Source organism: Branchiostoma belcheri, unplaced genomic scaffold (assembly GCF_001625305.1).
Source record: "Branchiostoma belcheri isolate BF01 breed outbred unplaced genomic scaffold, Haploidv18h27 scaffold6, whole genome shotgun sequence".
Taxonomy (NCBI): Eukaryota; Metazoa; Chordata; class Leptocardii; order Amphioxiformes; family Branchiostomatidae; genus Branchiostoma; species Branchiostoma belcheri.
In genome coordinates this window covers 6,564,134-6,584,831 of record NW_017804242.1, presented here as the reverse complement: position 1 = coordinate 6,584,831, position 20,698 = coordinate 6,564,134, and the positions used below count along the sequence as shown (strand labels likewise).

The 20,698-nt window shown below is 40.1% G+C and overlaps 1 protein-coding gene across 1 annotated transcript in view; it reads left to right on the top strand.

Moving 5' to 3' along the window:
- The window catches only part of LOC109482629 (TBC1 domain family member 2B-like), a 28,475-nt gene extending 7,999 nt beyond the window's left edge, over positions 1–20,476 (top strand). Inside the window, exons 8-31 of the mRNA XM_019785433.1 lie at positions 396–522; positions 2,024–2,125; positions 2,735–2,875; positions 3,761–3,919; positions 4,580–4,712; positions 5,012–5,082; positions 5,756–5,876; positions 6,563–6,631; positions 7,178–7,282; positions 7,619–7,666; positions 7,890–7,979; positions 8,588–8,712; positions 10,309–10,519; positions 11,008–11,187; positions 12,340–12,477; positions 13,161–13,239; positions 13,680–13,771; positions 14,431–14,537; positions 15,016–15,127; positions 15,708–15,841; positions 16,699–16,891; positions 17,621–19,074; positions 19,645–19,732; positions 20,239–20,476. Of these exons, the coding sequence (XP_019640992.1) occupies positions 396–522; positions 2,024–2,125; positions 2,735–2,875; positions 3,761–3,919; positions 4,580–4,712; positions 5,012–5,082; positions 5,756–5,876; positions 6,563–6,631; positions 7,178–7,282; positions 7,619–7,666; positions 7,890–7,979; positions 8,588–8,712; positions 10,309–10,519; positions 11,008–11,187; positions 12,340–12,477; positions 13,161–13,239; positions 13,680–13,771; positions 14,431–14,537; positions 15,016–15,127; positions 15,708–15,841; positions 16,699–16,891; positions 17,621–19,074; positions 19,645–19,732; positions 20,239–20,385 (4,226 nt within the window). The 3' untranslated portion in view covers positions 20,386–20,476. The remainder of the gene's footprint in view (positions 1–395; positions 523–2,023; positions 2,126–2,734; positions 2,876–3,760; positions 3,920–4,579; positions 4,713–5,011; positions 5,083–5,755; positions 5,877–6,562; positions 6,632–7,177; positions 7,283–7,618; positions 7,667–7,889; positions 7,980–8,587; positions 8,713–10,308; positions 10,520–11,007; positions 11,188–12,339; positions 12,478–13,160; positions 13,240–13,679; positions 13,772–14,430; positions 14,538–15,015; positions 15,128–15,707; positions 15,842–16,698; positions 16,892–17,620; positions 19,075–19,644; positions 19,733–20,238) is intronic.
- Positions 20,477–20,698: the final 222 nt, after the last annotated feature.

Below are 20,698 nucleotides of genomic sequence, written 5' to 3'. Positions count from 1 at the left end.
GAAAGAGAAAAACAAGTACAGTTTTTCTCTTTCGCATGTTTCTTTGTAAGTTTTACTTACAAAGGGTGTCATATACATTGTAGCACTGCTTGACAGTGAACAAATGTAGCCCTGGTAACATATAAATATTCTTGAGATGCAAAAAACGTAGGGGGTGCAAGGCATGCTCGTCCAAAAATATCTTGAAATCTTGACCCTCTGAAATGCTATTTCCTGCATTTTGAGGGGTAAATTTTGCTGGTAGACTTAGATTTTTTGACATCTCTTTCCATATCTTTATGATGTTTTAGTGCAATTATCTGCAAAAAGTAATTGTATTGTGCTTTTTCACTTTGACAGTAATGTTCTTGAGAATTAATGTGTTATTTTCTGTGACTATGTTCTGTGTGTTATAGATGTTTATGTGTTACTAGACAATACAGATTCCCAACCGTCCACTCCCATCAAGACAAGAGTACTGAGGAGACTCAACTCAGATGCTGAACTCAAGATCTCTGACCTGCTACGCAGTGACGAATATCAGTAAGTACATCTTAAAGATTATTCTCTTTTAGTATAACTATAATCACTAAGCTTACAGCAAGTTAAGTTGATAATATATGACATTCTCGGCAGATTCAAACTTTAAAGGCATCCAATGCGATTTCATGGCAGCAAAAATGGAAATATTCTGAAGGCAATCTTTATGATATTGAGACATACATTGTACTGCTTTTTATATATTTAGCGCATTTGAGTCAGTATTTCATACCTTGGGCATTTAAAACTGCAGAAACAAGCCCCAAGATGAGTCCTTTATTTTCTGGGCAGTACCCCCCAAAAATCAGCCCAGGGCCCTTCCAGTAACCATTTTCCGTCAGAAGTTTGGGAATTTTTGCTCCAAGAGGGTCAATATACATTGGGACAGTGTGGTTTCAACTCAGTATGTAGATAAACAACTGGAATATTGACTTTGAAAAATCGGGTTTCCAAGCCCTAAAAACTGCACTGGATGCCTTTAATGCTATAGGGCCAAAAAAAATGGCAGGAAAAAATTTTTTAGATGATCATAAACCTTGCTACATGTAAACAAGAATTGAGACAATAGAACATGATATCACAACCAACAGGTCTCTTTTTTCTGTATTCAACACAACGATTACTTGTCCTTGTAGATGTGTATACATCTCAATTTACCAGAAAAGGGCATTTGGGACAGAACCAATAGATTTTTATATTTAATTAACATTTTGCCATGACCACTGTCATAAGACAACAAAATGTCTTTTCTTTAAATCAGGCAAAAATTAATGCATGCTGATGATTGTCATCCATAAAAATTACTTGCTGTGGTCTAATCTAAAATCAATATGGTCAGATAGCATAATGATTGATTTGAAATCTTTCTTGGTTAGAAAATGTTTTTCACAATTGTTTAAATATTCTTACAAGCAGCTTTTGGCATGGGTCACTAGGAAATCTACGGTAGGCTCCACAAGTTTGTCATGTTGGAATTCTCCTAGTACTGTACTAAGGCCTAGGAAAAAAAAAAGTTGAATGTGTTTCCTGTTTCCCGACTGACCCTGGAAAAGTCTTACTTTGTTAAACTGTATTGTATAAGTTGGATCACTATATAGATATCACCGAATTCTAAAAAAAAAAGATAATCCCTACATACTGACCCTAATTTTTTCAGGACTGAAACAGGAAACACAACATTTTTTTCCTAGGCCTAAGCAATCTGTTCTAGCAACACTGTGCCTTTATTTGCCATATTCCATCTATAATATTAAGTTCTTTACCGTAAATGCATTTTGTTTTGCGGTGGTCTTATTTCGTGGAATGTGGGAAAGGGAGGATTTGATATGTTTCAATTTGCATATAAAATAATTCTGTAGTTCTGAAGTTGTACAAGGAAGAATATTTTGCATTTGTGTTGGAGAAATCACTGCAAAAATAAAACCACCGCAAAAGTTTCCTAATTTACAGTAAGCTGAAGAAAAGCAGTTCTAGTGTGTAACTTACAGTGACTTTTTAACCTCAGACCCAGCCATCTGAGGTCGTACTCAGACTGCTCTACAGACGACAAGGACGCCGGGGCAGTCGACATTAACCAGAAACTACAGCAGCTACAGAAGGAACTAATGTAAGGAGCCGTTCATTTCACCATACGAGCGATTGCTGTTTTGTTTACATCATATACATGCAAATTATTTGAAGACAAATTCAAATTACTGGTACTAGGCAAATCAGTCAACCGTTAACCGTGTTTTGCCTACCACTCGCTGGCTGTGACTTCATGGCAATTGCTCGTATTCTGTTGCTTGTTTTGCTACTTTTTTCTTAAAGCTACATTATGTAACACTTTAGGACAATACAAAGAGTCAATTTTCTTGTAATTTCTTTACAAAGTGTTTAGTATCAACCCTATTGCATAGTGCCTTTGGTGGAAGTACAAAAAATATTATGCCATACGGTTGTGTCTATAAAGTGAAAATACAGTTGCCAGTGATGTTTGTTTACATTCTGATATTTTGTGCTGGTGCCACCAAATGAGTGCGCCACAAATGTCAGAAATGTGAAACAATAATTGTTGAAAAGTAGGAGTAATTGACAATCACAAGATGTTTTTCAATTTTCGTTTCTCAAATTTTGGCTCCCAAGTGTTACAGCAGCTTTAATTTTTTACCATCTCCTTCTTGGCTCGATGTTAGCTGGTATTTGTAGCCTGATTGTGGGTATTTTAAATTTGTAGGTCGACCAAAAAGGAGCTTGCCCGTGTTCTAAACCGTGAGAACAGCTACAAGGAGATCCTGAACTGTCGAGACGAGCGCATCATGGAACTAGAGGATCAGCTGGAACTCCTGCAGAGGAAAAAACTGACGGAAGATGACAGGTAAAAGTTGTCTTCTTAGACAAGTGGTCCTCTCATATTACAACGACTGCCCCATGGACCCAAAGTGACTCAGTCGGCACCATTGTACACTGTGCCAAGACTGTGATGTTGTCAAAATCAGTGGCAAACTAGCCAAATCCATCAAGATTTCTTGCGGTATCATCACAAAAATTTTCCGCCACACACTTGTTCATGTTGTGACCACCACGAGCAAAGATTGGGCTGTGTGCGGTCCCAAAAAGGCCAGTCGCAGTTGCATTGAACATGTGGTCGGCTTAGGCAAGTCCCCTAATGCTTATGTGCATGGGAAAAAAATTGGGACTGAAAAAAAGAGGTTGTTATGGCCATATGGCTGGCTTATAGAGGTTGTCGTACTTACAATTGATTAAGTGGCGTCGGATGGCGTAGTGGTAGAGCATCTGACTATGAAGGAGGGAGACCTGGGTTCGATCCCGAGTTGTACCCGGGACATGTCCTGACATGCGCCCGACGTTGTGCCCTTGGGAAAGACACTTAACATGATGACTTCCCTCACTCCACCGAGGTGTGAATGGGTACCTAACTTGGGTTAGGGAAAGTTGTATTGAGGTCACTTTGTGGCGCCGAATAACAGTTGCACAGACCCTTGCAACAGTACCACAAAAAATCTGTGGAGCAAATATATGTGTTGTGTATTATTTGATTGTTGTGATTTGTATTGATTATTATGTGATACCCTGCATCAATTCTGCCGTATAAAGGCTGCAACTGCACGGGTACTGTTTGCACAATAAAAAAAAATTATTTAACCAAATTGCCAAGTTCAAACTTTTAAACAGAATCCTTGCCTATTGTCCAGTATGTCCAGTGAAACTGTTAAAAACAGAATCCTTGCCTATTGTCCAGTATGTCTAGTGAAGAGACGGCCCAGCTACAGAAGTACGCTGCCCTGATGCAGGAGAAGTGTCGCATCCTACAGGACCAGAACACTTTCCTCAACGGGGAGGTGCACAAACTGTCCCGCCTACGTCAGCAGGAGCAGCTCAAGTCACGACAACAGCACGCGTGAGTACTGTACTCGCTAGAACCATAGAAATAAGATCAAGAAGATCAAGATTTGTTTCTTAGGCGTTAGGCCACAGCAAGTAAATTTTATGGATGACATCCTCTGCAGACTCCAAATCTAATGCGATAGGGCAAAGAAAAAAACAAGGTGGGCCGAAAAAACAAGGTTCCTACATAGTACATTCTCAAATGTTGACTCAATAATTTTACACGTTTTGATTCAGTGAGAACATCACATATACACAGCCAGCATCACATATCACTGCATCAAAGTAAAAAACAAAACATTAAATCAGAGCCTTTTCTTGTCTCCTGTCTTTATTTAGTTATCTTCCATTTACGTTCCGGCATGGCAACAGACCAACAGACATCTTTGCCCATTTTCGGCATGTTGACCACTGTCAGAGATTTTATTATTTTTCTAATACTTAGAGACCAAGAATATCCAGTATACTATTATACATATTTTCTAATGCTAAAAATTCCTACAAAAATATTTGGGTGCACCAACAGAAAAAAAATTTAGGTGCACAGCTCCAATTTTGGGTGCACCTTAGCGCACATGCACCCAGTATTTCGAGCCCTGATATGATAATGATGGCTTATGAATGCTTTTTTGCTAAAGATTGTCTACTTTCTGGACCTATCCATCCATTGCAGGAAGATTCGGAGTATGGAAGCCCAGTTGGATGAGTACAAGAGAGACTACATCTACCTACTCCAGGGGTGTATCCACCTTCCTCCTGAGGACCCATTTGATTCTATGGAGATCAGGGCATATGGAGGAGACAAGGTCATCATCTTAATCACTCCATTGTTAACTTATCTTTCTCAGTTATGATGATTGTTGAATGATTTATTTACTTCCAGGACAGAAGTATTGTTTTGGGGGGTACTAAATGTATGATAGGTTTGTATGTTTGGGTTCCAATTTGAATGCGAATGGGTTGAACTTGATTGGCCTTGGAAATCTGTCTGATATTGACATTTAGTGCCATTTCAGATAATATTTTTGTCATCATTTCATACTTGAAGCATTTGAAATTAGCTACTGGATTATTGTAATTAAAGGGACAATGTTTTCCCTATCAGCACTATGAAAGGTTGGAGGCCATGTTAGAAGAAGCAAGAACCATCAACCCAACACTACCAACATTTGACAGGCAAGTTCCTTAAAACTGTTGTCTATGTTGTCTCTGTTGTCTAATATTGCAGCGGTAACACCTATCTTCAGTATGTATCAGAACCATTGTTGCCCTGAAGAAATGGACAGAGTCTGACAGTCAACAGAATATTGGATGTAAAAAAATGACCGTTTGTTGCCTGAAGAACCTTCTGCCAACCTGATGAAATTATTCAAAATTAGGCCACACCAATTTGATTTCTTGGTTAACGGATTCTCCCGCTTCATTTTTTTTCTGATTTGCAAAAAAAAAAAAATGAAAATTCAGAATCAACTGCAAAATGTTTATATTTTGCCCTGAACAGTTGAAAACAGTCCTTTTCTTCCTAGTTGTTACAGTTATCCATCTTTCAATGCAATGGTATCATTAAAAGTTCAAAATTCATTGCTTAAATTTTGAACCAGTCTGGTGTGTTGACTTCATGGCTCCTATCGAACAATTTTGGGCCATAATAGGATGCCTAGGCCTGTTTTTATTATTTTTTTCGCCCACCCGCTCCATTATTTTCCTAGAAAAATCCGTTAACCAAGAAATTAAATTGGTGTGGCCTTGTGAAAAAAGCTATAATCTAATTATATTATTATTAATTATAATATTATATTATTATAGTTAACAATTACAATCTTCTTTCTATGTACTTGTGACTTTGTAGGTCAGGCAAGGTTGCTACCCACACAGACAGCTATGGTTTCATCATCACTCTGCACAACGAGGCTATCCAGCTCCACTACATCTGCAGGCAGCTGACACAGCATTACAGGTCACAGATAAAGGTACACCACCACGAGCAACAAGCAGTTGCTTTTCTGCTGTAGTAAAATATGAGTGGACACAAATTTTAGTATAATGCACTGCTTTCCTGATGAAATCTCTGTACCTTCATGTACATTTTTTTACATCCAATTTCAATGTCATTTCCCCCCGAAACGGGGGTTTAGACATGCTTGCATCAAATACAAGTCTTTTTTGAAGAAAGATTTTTACGGCTGGATGCTCTTCCTAACGCCAACCCAAACCCTAGTAGGGCCCAGGATCCCTCTAACTGTACATTGTACAGTACTATCATGCAATGTATCATTTTACAGGAAGTGTGCTTAGTCCAGTATGTGGTTGGTGACCCTGTCTCAGGTCCTAGAGTTGTTCTTGCTCACCCAACATGCACACTACAGGAAAGGGTCAGAGTCCATGGAACAGGACATTAAGCTGTGGTCCACTAGTACTGTTCATTGTACAGTTACTGGTACAATGAAACTGTATATACTGTACATCTGTCTTCTCTGTTACGACCAGATCAAGGTTTTCTTTTTACTTGGAAAGGGGCTTTTTGAGGGAATAGAAGATGACTTTGTGTTTGTCTGGAATTATAATGGGTCCTATTATGTATAGACTATGTAGTAATATTTGAGTGAGATTATGTTTCAATTTTTCTACATTGTATTATTCCTTTCATATTTTACAGAGTTATGAGAAGCACCAGACCCAGTGGACAGACTATCTCAAGGCACACAGGCAGGACCTGCAAAAAACTGTAAGAATCCACTTTGATTTCTTGTTTTACTAAAATTGAACTGACTGCAGATTATCTTCTTTCTTAGGATTTTAGGATTCTCAGATCAAATTCCAGAATCAACTTTTCCATTTGCTGATAAAATCTCTAAACCTTAAATGCTGGAATGTGTGAGAGGGAACTCAAAGAAGATGAGAAAAATATGGTGAAAATTGTTACTTCCAGTCCTTCAGCAGACCTGCTTCTACATATAAATTTTCAGAACTTATTTATTCAGATATTGTAACATGACAACACAAAGGGTGCACTAGGCAGCAAGTATGCTGATAGCGTGCACACCTAACACATACAGCATATATGACATACGAACAACAATAAACAGTTAAAGGGAGATATTACACAAGTAACAATATCTAATGAATCACACAATGTCATGCAATTATGATAATCAATTTTATAACTGTTACAAGAAATTAAACGTTTGGTGTGGTTCAACTGGAAGAAGCACAGAAAGAATCTTCTTTTCAGAACTTGTTAAGAGACATACCATTTTATTTTATTTTACAGAAAGAGTTGAAGGCCTTGGTGAGAGAAGGTATCCCTGACCAGTACCGCAGTGAGGTATGGCAGAAGTTTGTCCACCTACAAACACAGGACATCCAGGAACAAAAGGTACTACACACACTTAAAGTCAATTTTAAGAACAATGAGACAAAAGTGCTTGATAACTGTAAGGACCACAGAACAAGACATCACTACAATTTTTTTGTAGTTTAGAGTTCAAACTTTTGATCCAACACAAAGAAGTTCTCTCACCTAGAGCTTTAGTCTTCCTCAGTAGAAAGCGACTAGGTGAGAAAACTTCTTTGTGTTGGATCCTAAGTTTTAACTGATGAACTTTCATGATAAGACATCACTACAGATGTACATGTATTTGTGTAGGCTTGTATGATCCTTTACACTGACTGCACAAGTTGTTGTTGATCAATTTAAATCTCTCTGTTTCAGGGTCCAGGGTATTATGATGACCTGGTAACACTGTCAGAGCAGTCTGTGGTAAGTTAACAGCATTATTCCCAGTAAGTTGGTATCGGATATTTCAAAACCGTAACTTTTTTCACAAGGAAAGCTGTAGCATACATTGTTAGGCTTGAGAAGATTTTGAAACAGAAGAGCACTACCATGATTACTCTTTGAAAAAACAGCTAAGTTTGACACTTTTCTTCTTGTTTGCAACTTTCTCAGATAGAATCATTGTGTTTTCCTGTCCCCTTAACAGATAGTGTCCCAGCATAGAAAGCAGATAGAGCTGGACCTCCTCAGGACCATGCCATGTAACGAACACTTCAACCAACTGGACGCTGATGGGGTAAGAAAACATCAATTCTCGACATCATCATCAGTTGGCTGTGGAATTAAATCCACGACTGACGGTAGCACTGTGAAAAACCCAATCAAATCCCAACAGCCAATCAGCAAGAAGGATAGAGGAAAGCTGCATGCCTATTGGTTGCTTGCTCTGCATGCCATTCTGATGACTCATGCCCAAACATGGTAACACACTGCTATAGTACATTTTCTATAACACAGCCAAAAAAGCTCAAATAAGACCATTCTAAAAGATAGTATGAAATGTTTGCACACTCAGGATTTGTCTGACAATGTCAAAGGGAAACTTTGTAGTAAAAAAGTTGTTTCTTTTGTGTAAGAGTACCTTTACTTATTATAAACTAATATTAATTTGTTTAAAAATGAGGAGTGGATTCTATGACGAGAAATGATCAAGATGAATCCTTTGACCGTAGAATAGCTAAAACTCTGAGTTACAAATAACAATTTTGTACTACATTGTACTAACAGTAACTGATTGTCATCCACCTTTTCTCCACCACACTGAATGTCTTGTTTCTGTATACATGGACACTGTTTCCCAAGGCTTTCTCAGACAAGTCTTTTTTTTTTCATCTCGCTCTTTAGATCAGCAAACTGAGAAATGTCCTCCAAGCGTACTGTCTACACAACCCCAACATCGGATACTGTCAGGGACTCAACTTCATGGTTGGCATGAGTCTGCTCTTTCTGGAGGAGGAGGACGCCTTCTGGTCTGTTTTTTTTTGTTGTTGTTTGTTTTAGATTATCTGTTACGTACCTAAAGGCACAACACAACAGTTTTGCATAGTGTTGTGAAAGTTCATCTGTGTTGGTAGTTACAGTTTAAAACTTTTGTTCCAACACAAAGAATTGTTCTCAAATGGAGCTTTCAACCAATCACCCTGGTCTTCTTCAGTAAGACTGACCCAGTGAGACTTGTCCCATGCCTTCGTTTACCAGATCTAGATACCTTTGACCCAGTGTTGATGTCACACTTCAAAGAAGCCATGTGACAAGCCTCACTGGGTCAGTCTATTGAAGAAGACCAGAGTGACTGGTCGCAAACTCTACATGTAGATGAGAACAATCTCTTGTGTTGGAACAACAGTTTTGCATAGTATAACATGGCATGCGAGATTTTTACTGAGTGGATGGCATTTCAGCACTTTGGAAAGATACAGCAGACCACCAAAAGGTAAATGGTTTTGGGTTGTGTTATAAAAGAACTTAACCCTCAGGTAGCAAGTTAACTACTTCAAAACATAACAGTTTCGTATAGAACAGCATGGCAGACCAGTGGATGGCATTTCAGCACTTTGGAAAGATACAACAGACCAACAACTAATAAATGATTTTGGATTGTGTTAAAAACTTAAACCTCCAGTAACAAGTAAACTACCACAAGGCATAGTACAACAGTTTCATACAGAATATCATAAAACAGTGGATGGCATTTCAGCACTTTGGACAGATACAGCAGCAGGTAAATGATTTGGGCTGTATTAAAAGAACTTAACCCTCGAGTAACAAGTAAGGTACCACAAGGCATAGTACAACAGTTTCTTACAGAATAGCATAAAAACAGTGGATGGCATTTCAGCACTTTTGACAGATACAGCAGACTGATAACAGGTGAATGCTTTTTGAGTTGTGTTAAAAGAACTTTACTCACACGAACCACAAGGTATATAATGTACAAGTACCACAAGGTATGCAACATTACAGTTTCATACAGAGTAGTATAACAAACCAGTGGATGACATTTCAGCACTTTGGACAGATACAGTAAACTGCCAACAGGTAAATGATTTTGGATTGTGTTAAAAGATGCAACCCCCCAAAAAACCTCAAGTATCCTGGACCAGATGTCTCTCACCATGGTAACTGGTGCTGTAGTGGACACCCTGTGGTTTGGGGTTACATTATGTAGCAGGACAGAGCTGGAGGGGCTGGTCACCTTATATATGTATGTGAATGTGTTGGTGGTTTGTTGGTCTAGAACATGTGAACGTAAACACCAAGCATTTGCTTTGCAAATGTAGTAATTATGTTTACTAAAGGAAGACATTAGTTTTTGCTCTGTTTCAAATAAGGTTAATGACCTGAACCAGATGTCTGTCACCATGGTAACTAGTGTTACATCATGCTGCAATTTTATAGCAGGAAGGATTTACACTCCTGTCTGACCATATATATGAATGTGTTTGTCTAGTAAGAATTAAAAGAGCAGACCATATGCGAACTCAAGGTAGACATTATACGTTTGTTTTGCAAATGTTACTAGTTGTATTCTTTTCACTGAAATCATTTGTAAAACTCGTCCACAGGTTGCTTGTAGCGGTGACAGAGAAGTACTTCAGTAATAACTACTTTGATAAGAACCTGGTGGGAGCTCAGGCAGACCAGGAGGTGCTGAAGGAGCTGGTGACTGAGATCATGCCACATCTACAGGAACATCTGGAACTGCTGGGCATCCTCCTGTCTACTGTCACACTCAACTGGTTCCTCGCTCTCTTCTTCGACTCTGTGCCGTTTGAGGTGAGGTTTATATGTAGAAGGTGGTTATGACAATTCCATTACTGTAATTCACTTTATGTTCACGGTAGCATAAGTTAACTGTCTGAGAAAAATGGACGTGTTCACGGAACTATATAATATAATTATGCACTGTCAAGATTACAAAATTTTCTCGGGAGAGCATGCCCTGACCACTAGAATTTTAGCTGGGACAACTAAAAAGACAATTTGGGACATTTTCGGGACAATAGAAAAATAATCAACATCAGAATGTCATCCTTCTTTCGTTTGTCTCCGGAAAAAGCTCCCCAAAATTTGCCGTTTACTCTGCAATTATAGCACGCCCGAAAGTCAGGACGTAAGCAAAATAAAGCTGACTTCAAGTTCACTTCCTGAAAAACAGGTTGGGACAGTTCATCCGCACATCGGGACAATTGAAATTTATTTTCAGGACAGTGCTGGGACAATAGGAAAAAAATTTAATTTCGAGGCCTGCTTTCCTTTTACAGACCCTGCTGCGAATCTGGGACTGTTTTCTGCTGGAGGGTCCAAAGGTTCTGTTCCGGTTCTCGCTGGCCATCCTGAAGCTGCACGAGGAGGCTATCCTGTCCCGCGAGGACAGCCTGTCTGTCATGAAGTACATGAAGACCATGGCCAAGGTCACGTACGACGTGGAGGGACTTACTCTGGTGAGTCTGGGGACATCAGGAATGAAAAGACTTCAACAGAAATCCCCCTGCAGTTCCATAACAAGCTGCTAGGGGGACCAAACACGCATCTCTTAATATTAAACCTAAAAGCAAACATTTTAGTCTTTTTATAAACTCTGTTGTACACTTTCTCCACACATTAATGAATGAACTTTTTCCAACTTTCTTCAAACTACACAATTTATAGAAATGTATGTTATAGAAAACAAGGTTGATGCGTGGGAAAATGCAATGCGCTATATTCCTTGTGAAACCTTAAAACCTTTGTTTTCAGAGCTACTTCTGATAAAAGATTCAAGATTAAATATGAATGGCAACTGCCAACCCCCTCAAAGATGTACTTTATAAGATGGTTAACTAATGGTTAACTGATTCAGATAATGTCATAGAAATTAATAAGCAGCTGCATAAATTTCCCAGATAGCATCCACTGTTACCTTCATCAGTTACTGAGAAATTTTCTATCTGAATGTCTAACCTCCATCTGGTAATGCTAGTCAGGCCACACAGACTTAATGTTATGGATGACATTCGCGTGCGCATTGATTTTTGTCTGTTCTCAAAAAAGATCATGTTCTACAAGGCTCTGGCCTGGCTCTAGGCTAGTCCATGGTAGTTAGCGACAATACGGAGCCAGTGGTAACTCTGGAGGATGGCACCCAGGCTACCAAGCTCCACGACTCAAGAACTCAGTACATATGTACAGTGCCGATTCATAAATTCTGCAAAAAGCCAGCATGTGCAGGCGTGTCATATATGTCGCTATGTACTGCCGCAACTTCACCATACCAGCTTTGTATTATTTTTGGCTGGAATTTTTTTTATTCGCCCGCGCGCACTAGTTTCAGAGGATGTCATCCATAAGATTAAGTCGGTGTGGCCTTACAGAAACTTAATGCATGTTACAGAAAGCAAGGAGAGACTGCATTTTATGTGTGGGAAAATGTAATGTGCTTAAGATTATTTAGATAATGTCATATGAAATTGATTACTGCATAAATTCTGCATAAACAGACATAATTTTCCAGGTAGTATCCACTATTACTTTCTATGGTGACTGAGAAATTTTATACCTGGATGTCTAGCCTTCTTTCAAAGTGATAAATGATTTTGATGTGCTTTTCTCACCAGATTGCGTTTGAAGGCCTGCAGCCATTCCCTCGTCGAGCCAACATCCAGACCAAACAGGCGTACTACAAACAGTCCATCAAAGACTCCTTCTCACGGCAGGAGAAGTACAGGGAGGCAGAGGACGAGAGAGAGAAACTGGTCAGTCAGCTGCTTTGTTTGTTTGTTTGTTTTCAAATTCTTAGACCCTCGATAAAACAAAAATGTTCTTTTTAAGCCACCCCGTTTTAAGAGCTTTTTTTCAATTCAAACTTAAGACTTTCAGCTTTACGCTTGATGATTGCTACCTGTTGTTATACATTATACATGCCATTGTGTTTTGCATTCATTTGAGATAATTTAGGGCTTTAAAATTATTGTGTCTTTCTTCTTTCTTGCAAATTTTTACTTCTGGGAACTGAATGAAGACGTTATTGTTTGGGGTGGGTTTGTCTCCAGTCTGTCCTGATAGATTTGGTTTCATGATGGGTGGGAGGAGATTTTGACAGTTGATTCATGCTGATTGGGAGTATGTGGGTGGTATGTGGAGGAATTCAGGATGTGGTGTGATACCAGATTGAATTGCGTCATACAAATCACATTTTAAAAAATACACTTGACCCCCATGAAAAGCAGCCTAAATGCCCAAATGGGGTAATCTGTATCCATATATACTCGAGTATAAATAAAGGCACAAACAAAATGTAAAATCCCCCACACAATTCCAACACATTCACACGAAAACCCTAAACACAACCGGAGATTTGTGAACTCGAAGGCAATGAGAACCCAAAATACTTCCCGGACATCAGAAATCTCCTGAAACCTCTGATCTCTTGTTTCAGTTGGAACAGATGCGTCAGCTGGAACGCTCCATGGGAGAGGGTCAGCTCATGGTGGAGTGTGCTGCTGTCACTACACAGGGTCAGGAAGTTATTGAATATAATATTCAAAAGTATTAATATCCAAATACTAAACACTTTTGTATAGAGTCTGTGAATCACAGGTCACTCTTTGAAATTTAAGAGTTTTACAATCATTCATCATTCAATATTTTTAGATACATTGTGTATTATAACAAGTCTTAAACCTGAGATGTAACCATTTCAGATGCCTTGTCTGTCACTACATGTACAACAGAACTGTTTTGGAGTCTTCGTTTCATCTTGATGATCTTATACAGGTGATGAACATTGTAGCATGGTGATAGCACTCAGTCTGGCTTCAAATGAACAGCTGGGGCTAAAAACTGATTGAAAAAAATTGGCACTTGCTGTAGTCTACTCTAGTAAACTCGTACGTATCAGTGGGTTGTTAGTCTAAGAAGGATTTGATCTGCAATAATTGTAAATTTTCCCACACAGGTAAGGCATGGATGTGTGCCTGTGAACACAACAGTGCTGAGATCTGTGAGGTGGATACAGACTCTTGTACCATGCAGAATCTCGACATCTTGGTAAGAACACATTTGAGCATTCTCTCTCTCTTTCTCTTATCCGTTTGAGCTTTATCCAATATTAATAATAAGTTCTAATTTATTACTTGCAAATATGAAAGAAAAATTGTTGTTTTGGGTGGCTGTAGGTTTGTGAATTGTTTTGTCCGGCCAGATTAGGTTGACAGCACATGGATGTTGAGATGATTGACAGGCAGAATGACGGGAGGAAAAAAGGGGAGCCATGGGGAATTCAGGAAGCTAAGAGAGTCTTAAATCTCTGATTTCTTGTATTATTAAATGTATGATTAAGATGATATGAATCCGCTGGGGAAGACGGATGCCCAAGTGTGTGGGTCTCAGATTCACAACCTGTTTTCCACCTTAAACAAATCCACGCAAAGGCCACCGTGTCAACTGTGACCCTCACTCAGGTGTAGGGACTGACACGGTCATCCTACTCGGAAAAATCTGTATCTGTATATCTGTACACGAATCTGTATCTGTGCATGACTATGTATCTATACATGACTTTGTATCTACATGTATACATGAATTTGTATCTGATTGCAAATAAAGATGTCGAGTGATTGCCATAGATAGAGATAGATAGGTTAAGATGATTGGCAAGGGTGAGTTTTATAAAACTTAAGTCTGAGTGTCAAATTATTGTGTTCCAGGTTGACTCCCGTGTGATGTGTTGCCATGGCCTGCTGTTGGACAGTGGTGGAACTGTACTGGTCGGCACTCTCAACTCTCATCTGTATGCATACAGCACTAGTACAAAGTAAGTATGCACACACAGGGCCTGGCTTACATTAGAGTTGCAATATGAAGTGATTTGCACTCTTTGAAAATGTACATGCAAGTCAACTGTACAATGTCATATAACTTGTCGTTGTTCCTTTGTCCTTAATGTATCCTTTATACAATGTATATAGTAGCATGTGTAGTCTGGTGGTTACAAGTTAGTGAGTCAGACCCATCCTCTAGACCAAGAGGTTGGGAGTTCGAATCCTATAGCTATTGTCGCTCACCCGACATGCATGCTGCTGGAAAGGGTTGCAGTCCTTAGGATGGGACGTTAAGCCTTGGTCCATAGTCCACAGTTCACGGTGCTTTACGAAAAGAGCTATTATAGGAATTTCCCCGGTACAATGAACCTGTAAATACTGTACAATCTGTTTTCTCTGTCATGACCAGTGGAAGAGTAGCCCTTCAATGAGCTAAAACTGGATTTAGATCACATTCCATTTTTTCTAAAGGTTGGAGGTGTGGAGAATGAAGCTGAATGACACAGTACTGGATCTGGCAGTTCCCCCTTCAAACACCCATGTGTACGCTGCACTTGCGGATGGGCACGTTGCAGTTATTGAGGTATTGTTTAGAGTGAAATATTGGACCATCATCTGGCTCTTTTCTAACATCAGGAAAGTCACAATTTCCTCAACTTTTGCATGATCATCATAAAGGTCAGTACAAACCAAACAGAGACAAATATATGATACCTATTCCTGATGAGAAGCAAAATTCAATGTTTAATGTCATGAAAACTGCATGTATTACAGTTTTGCATTTCTTTACCATGAGGATGTGTAAATCGCATTTGAATTGCAACTCAAAAAACATGCATGTAACGTGCATTTAGAACTCGTGCAAAATCTGTGCAAATCTTGTGCACTAATTAGCTACAATCACATGTAGCTATCTATAATTTAAAACCACACACAGTTACACGAACATCTATACACATTTTACGAAGGAAATGGACACTAATGTCTAACGTGTATTTAAACCAGAAGTGCACACTGCTTTTTCCACGACTTTTGAATATATTTAATAGAGAAATCCACATTCTTTTACCAGTAATCTCTTTTTGCAAGACTTTTGAACACATGTGTGCAGATGGAACGTTATGCGAGATCTGTACTGTATTGCTTTCAATGTGTTTTCACAGGACATGGGTGCCCAGGGTCCAGTCACAGAACCAGTGTACATCCCTGTGGGCAGGCACCCTGTCACCTGTGTAGCCTTAGTGGACGACCAGCTCTGGTGTACATGTGGCAACAGGGTGGCTGTCCTCAACACCAAGTAAGTTATTTTCTTCAGTCAAACAATCTTGTAGTCATTTATTCTTCCAAGTGTGTTAGAGTCATAATTATGTGTTACAGTTACTGTTACAGTACTACTTTTTAAAGCTGCATTGTGTAACATTTAGAATGATACACAATGTCAATTTTTCTAGTCATTTCTTTGCAAAGTAAGTTGAGTTAGCCCTGCTGCATTGCTAGTAAGTGCCATTCAGGAAGTGGAGGTACCAAATTTGAATATGATACCTTATTATATGAGTGTGTTCAAAAGTTGGAAACATAGAAAACATAGCTGTCAGCCATGTTTGTTTACATTCTGGTAATTTGTGGTGGCACCACAAAATGAGTGCACCTCATATGGGTTGTTTTTGCAGCAACCATAAGTTAGTGTCAAAAACGTGAGATGGTTGCACAAATGTATCGAAAAGTGGAAGTACACAATCACAAGTCGTTTTTATTATTATTATAATTATAGTAGTAACATGTATTATATAAAATATTTTTCGTGCAAAAAAATTAATGCAGCTTTCAATCTAAACTTGTCAAATCACACTTATAAATAATTGAGTGTTCTAATTGCAAGTTACAAACAAAAAAAGCATTGAAACAGTATAAAATAACTTCAAAATGTACATAATGAAATCTAATTGTCTGAAACTATTGCTCTGTCTAAAACTATGTCTGAAGGGTTTGACTTCTCTTTTGTAAACCATGGAAGACTTAATGTCCCACCTTTTCCAAAATTTGTGCGTTTTGGGAAGTTAAATAGTTTTTTTGTTTGTAAGTTTTGGGAAATTTGGATAAATTGTAGAGGTTTGATAATTTAATAATGATCTTTATTCTACATGTACCTCACAGTTCCCTGGACTCCCTGGTGGTGTTCCAAGTGTCCCTGGATGGAAGCGACCACATCTCCCACCTGAGGAGGGGGGAGCAGGGTGTGTGGGTGTCCCTCCGGGGATCGTCCATTGTTGAACTGTGGGACACGCAGACCTTCACCTGCTCCATCCTGTACGACGTCAGCTCCAACTCTCACACCACATCCAAAAATGTAGGTCCAAAAATGTGCTGATAATGTTCCAACATTTTTAGGTGGCAATAAGGTGTTCTCATCATTTGTTAGGGTTGTTTTCTTATCTAAAGGTAAATTGAAGGTGACACAATCTCTCACAAGTTACTATTCAACGCCCTAGGAAAATGACTTATAGTAAATAATGTTGTATAGTTTTCACATGTACAAAATGTGTAGTACATTGGTTTGAGTCTGCATGGTCCGAGGGTTTTGCCTTTCTCACCTGAAGTCTTTCTGTTTGTTCTTGCTTGGCAGCTACATGTAAATCTGTACCATATGTTTACTCTATGTCTCTCCAGGTCTAGCTGGGAACAGCTGCTGCTTTCTCTCTTTCAATAAGCTCTGTCTGTCTTTCACCCAAAGCGTATGTAGTGTCCTCTTTAGCTTCTTGAGTAACCTCCTTAATTGAATGATGCACATGTTGTTGTCGTTGTTATTATCCAGGATTAGTTATACTGCTGCTGTTGTCCCTGCCACAGGGGTCAGCAGCAGTCGGCTAGTAGTACTGGACACTACACCACTGGGCATTATTGCTTGCACTGAGACATCATGCTTTTCCGCTGGTTTCAACATGCTACTAAAAATACTATACCAGTAATTTAAAAGTTATTCAGATATGACTGTGTTTTATATTAAACTTTAGATTTAACTCTCCGTCATCAAAGAAATGGTTCTATCATTAATCTGTATTATTCCTTCCTTTTTCAGTGGGAGGAGTGCCATTTCAATAGGTCAAGGGTCACAGCAATCCTCTCCCACCGGAGGGAATTGTGGGTAGGGACGGGTGCGGGTGATGTCATCGTTTATGATGTCGTTGACCCCGAGGTCACGCCTGCCCAGGACCAGTCTGGCAAGCAGCGCCTTGGAGACGACACGGTCTGCCAAGCCAGCCTCGCTAGACGCCGCATCTCTAGCACAAGACGCTTCTCAAACGAAGAACTGTTGAACAGCTTTTCGGAGGAACTAGAGTTGGGAAGCGAAGCCATCAGTGGGTGGTCATTGGGCGGTGCCGACGTGAATGTCAACCACACACAAATTGATGAGGTCAGCAGAAATGGTGATGCAGAGTGCACGCAAGCTGATGATGTCGACAAAAGCGTTGCCTGTGAGGAACCGAGTGCAATATATAGGGAACCGACTACCGAAGAATCCAGCATTCTAGCGCAGCTTTTGAAAGAAGCGAACTTGACCGTTGAGTGCAACGGGTCTTTGAGTCCTGCAAAGGAAGCAAGAACCTCGGAAACGAATCCGAATCCTAACAGGCTGAGCCAAGCGTTCTCAGAAACGGAGTCTTCGCTCTCCTCCCAGAGGAACAGTAGAACTTACTCCACTTCTAGTGGGTACGGAACAAACGATAACGGCTTCCTCCAGTTCACGCTTGACCCTGAGCCGGACGACTCACCGGATGTCTCCAACGGCCCCAGCAGTAAAGATGACGCCCCCAGCGCTCCTGTTGTCCCCTCCACTGTACGCAGGATGTCCACGATTGAACAAGTGCCGCTGGAAATGACTCCCCTTGGAACCGAGGACGATGAAGACGATGACTTCTGCGATGACATTCCAGCCGGCGATTTCAAACACAAAGGGCCTGTGAACTTCAACATGACTCACGAGCAGACCAACCACGTCGACGAACAGGACAGTTTCAGGACGAGCCCTACCGGAAGAAGGAAGAGCACTGGTCATTTGGAGTCGGGAACGAACGATACAGAGTCTGTCCAGGACAATGTCCGACGGACCTCCCTAATGGATTTGTGGTCAGGTCAGAGTACGTCTGCGGATTCCGCTCAAAAGCAGCCTGTAAGCTACACGATGCTACGTTCTTCATATGACGGTCCCGTGGGTTCCGACGGGAAACCAGAGAGAGCTACGGAACTGTCCGCCATCCCCTACCACATGCGGAACAAGAGCATGAACTCTAGCCGGGGGTCGTGGTGCATCATCGACGAACCGGACAACGAGCCGCCGGCGCCGGTTCCGCTCGGAGACCAGGCGGTGGTGGATTACTACACAGGGGAGAGTAAAGACCGGCTGAGCGTGGAGGCCTCCAGGGAAAGTTCTGTGTTCTCCAGCAGGGAGGATCTCAGCTTCCAGTATGACTTGAGATTGAAAAGCAAGACGAGAGTGTCAGACCGACCTATCCGAGCACTGGTAGTAGTAAGGTAGGTTTGACGGTATTATCTCAAACGTAACTATCTTTGAAGGTGTAAAGCAGATTGTGTTAAATAATATGATTCTCCATGTTGTATACATATAAAGTCTTTTTAGAAATAGAGCCTTTGTAAACACATCCCATACCTATATTTTGTACATGTCCGCAGGAGCTTTATGAAATTCCAAAAACTAAACTTTTTTTTATCACGTCAGCAGAACGTACTGCGCCTGCACAAAACCCATAGTAATAGTGCATAGCACTTCGTCAGAACATCTCGCCTAAGGTCGTATTTGCACTTTTAATGATGATAGTCCATCTCTTATTTTCAAATGTTCTTTGTTGTGTTGGGAAAGCTAATATATATCCTACATGACTATTGTATGCAATGGACAAAATTCTGATGCAGCGTTTAGCAAACTCGACCAACAAAAATCGTGAAAAATCCAGGTATCCTGCAGGCTCAGTATGTCGATGTGCTGTAAAGGACTTATGATGATGATTATGATTAAGTGTCCTTAGAGGAAAACAAACTGTGTCTGTAACATTTATTAATTTACTTGTTCTGTCTCGTGAACAGTGGTGACCAGGAAGACACAGTGATCCTCAGTTGTTCAGGAAGCCTGGGGGAACAGTGTATTGTGTTGAAGTGGACACAGCAGAATCAGGTAAGCTGGACACTCAGGTATACAAGACGTCATGTGCAAGTACCAACTTCAGCCCAAGAAACCAAAGCATTGTAACTGTGGGCTGGTTTTAGTCCTTTTTAGTTAAGGGCTGACAAATCCAAAATTGAAGTGACTATACGGAGATGACCTTTTATTTTATTAATTAAGGGTAAACAAATGGAGATAATAGAAAGGACCATAGTTGTTTTTTTTTACACAATACTAGATAGCTGTTATTCCATGGTGGCAATGTACCCAGGAATTGTCTTGTCTGAGTGTGCATGTCTCTTTGTTTGTGTATGTGTGATTGCTCTACATCTTCTGTGTTGCTACATGCACTTTGTACTTTTCTTTATGGGACTGGAAGGGCCACAAAGCATTGGTGGGGTGAAATCTTGACATCTCTGCCTTGTTCACCTTGATATATTTTTAACTACATTGTAAATAATTAATTAATCATTGCAACTTTAAAGGATGGAACTTGATGACTTTTGTCGTCCTGTTAGGTCTGGACTAGTGAAACTGTTAGAGAGGTCCCTCCACTCTTCAACAAGACAACCACGACTGTTACAACTTCAGCGGTGGACGAATCAAACCAACATTTCTCCAGCACTTCTGGGGACCATCTGGAACAGGAGATCACTCTCTTGTGATCGGAGATGATTCGACATAACATGTAAAGACCCTGTCACACATTCAGAACCCTCTCCCGACCACCAACCAACCAACGTTGGCTGAAGTTTGGGAGCAGTCTGACCAGAATTTGTTGGTTTGTTTGTTTCGCATAACCGGTAAACCGCCTTTAGGCGTAACACACCAGTTTTGTACGTGTATGTACATGTACAAGTTGCATGAGACCAGACTGTAAGGTTTGAACCACTCACAGTCTTTTCAATAAGTGCAGTGGGTTCTTTAACGTGCGTGGGGTGTGGCTCTCCCCAAACACAGGATTTAGGCCACGCCTAG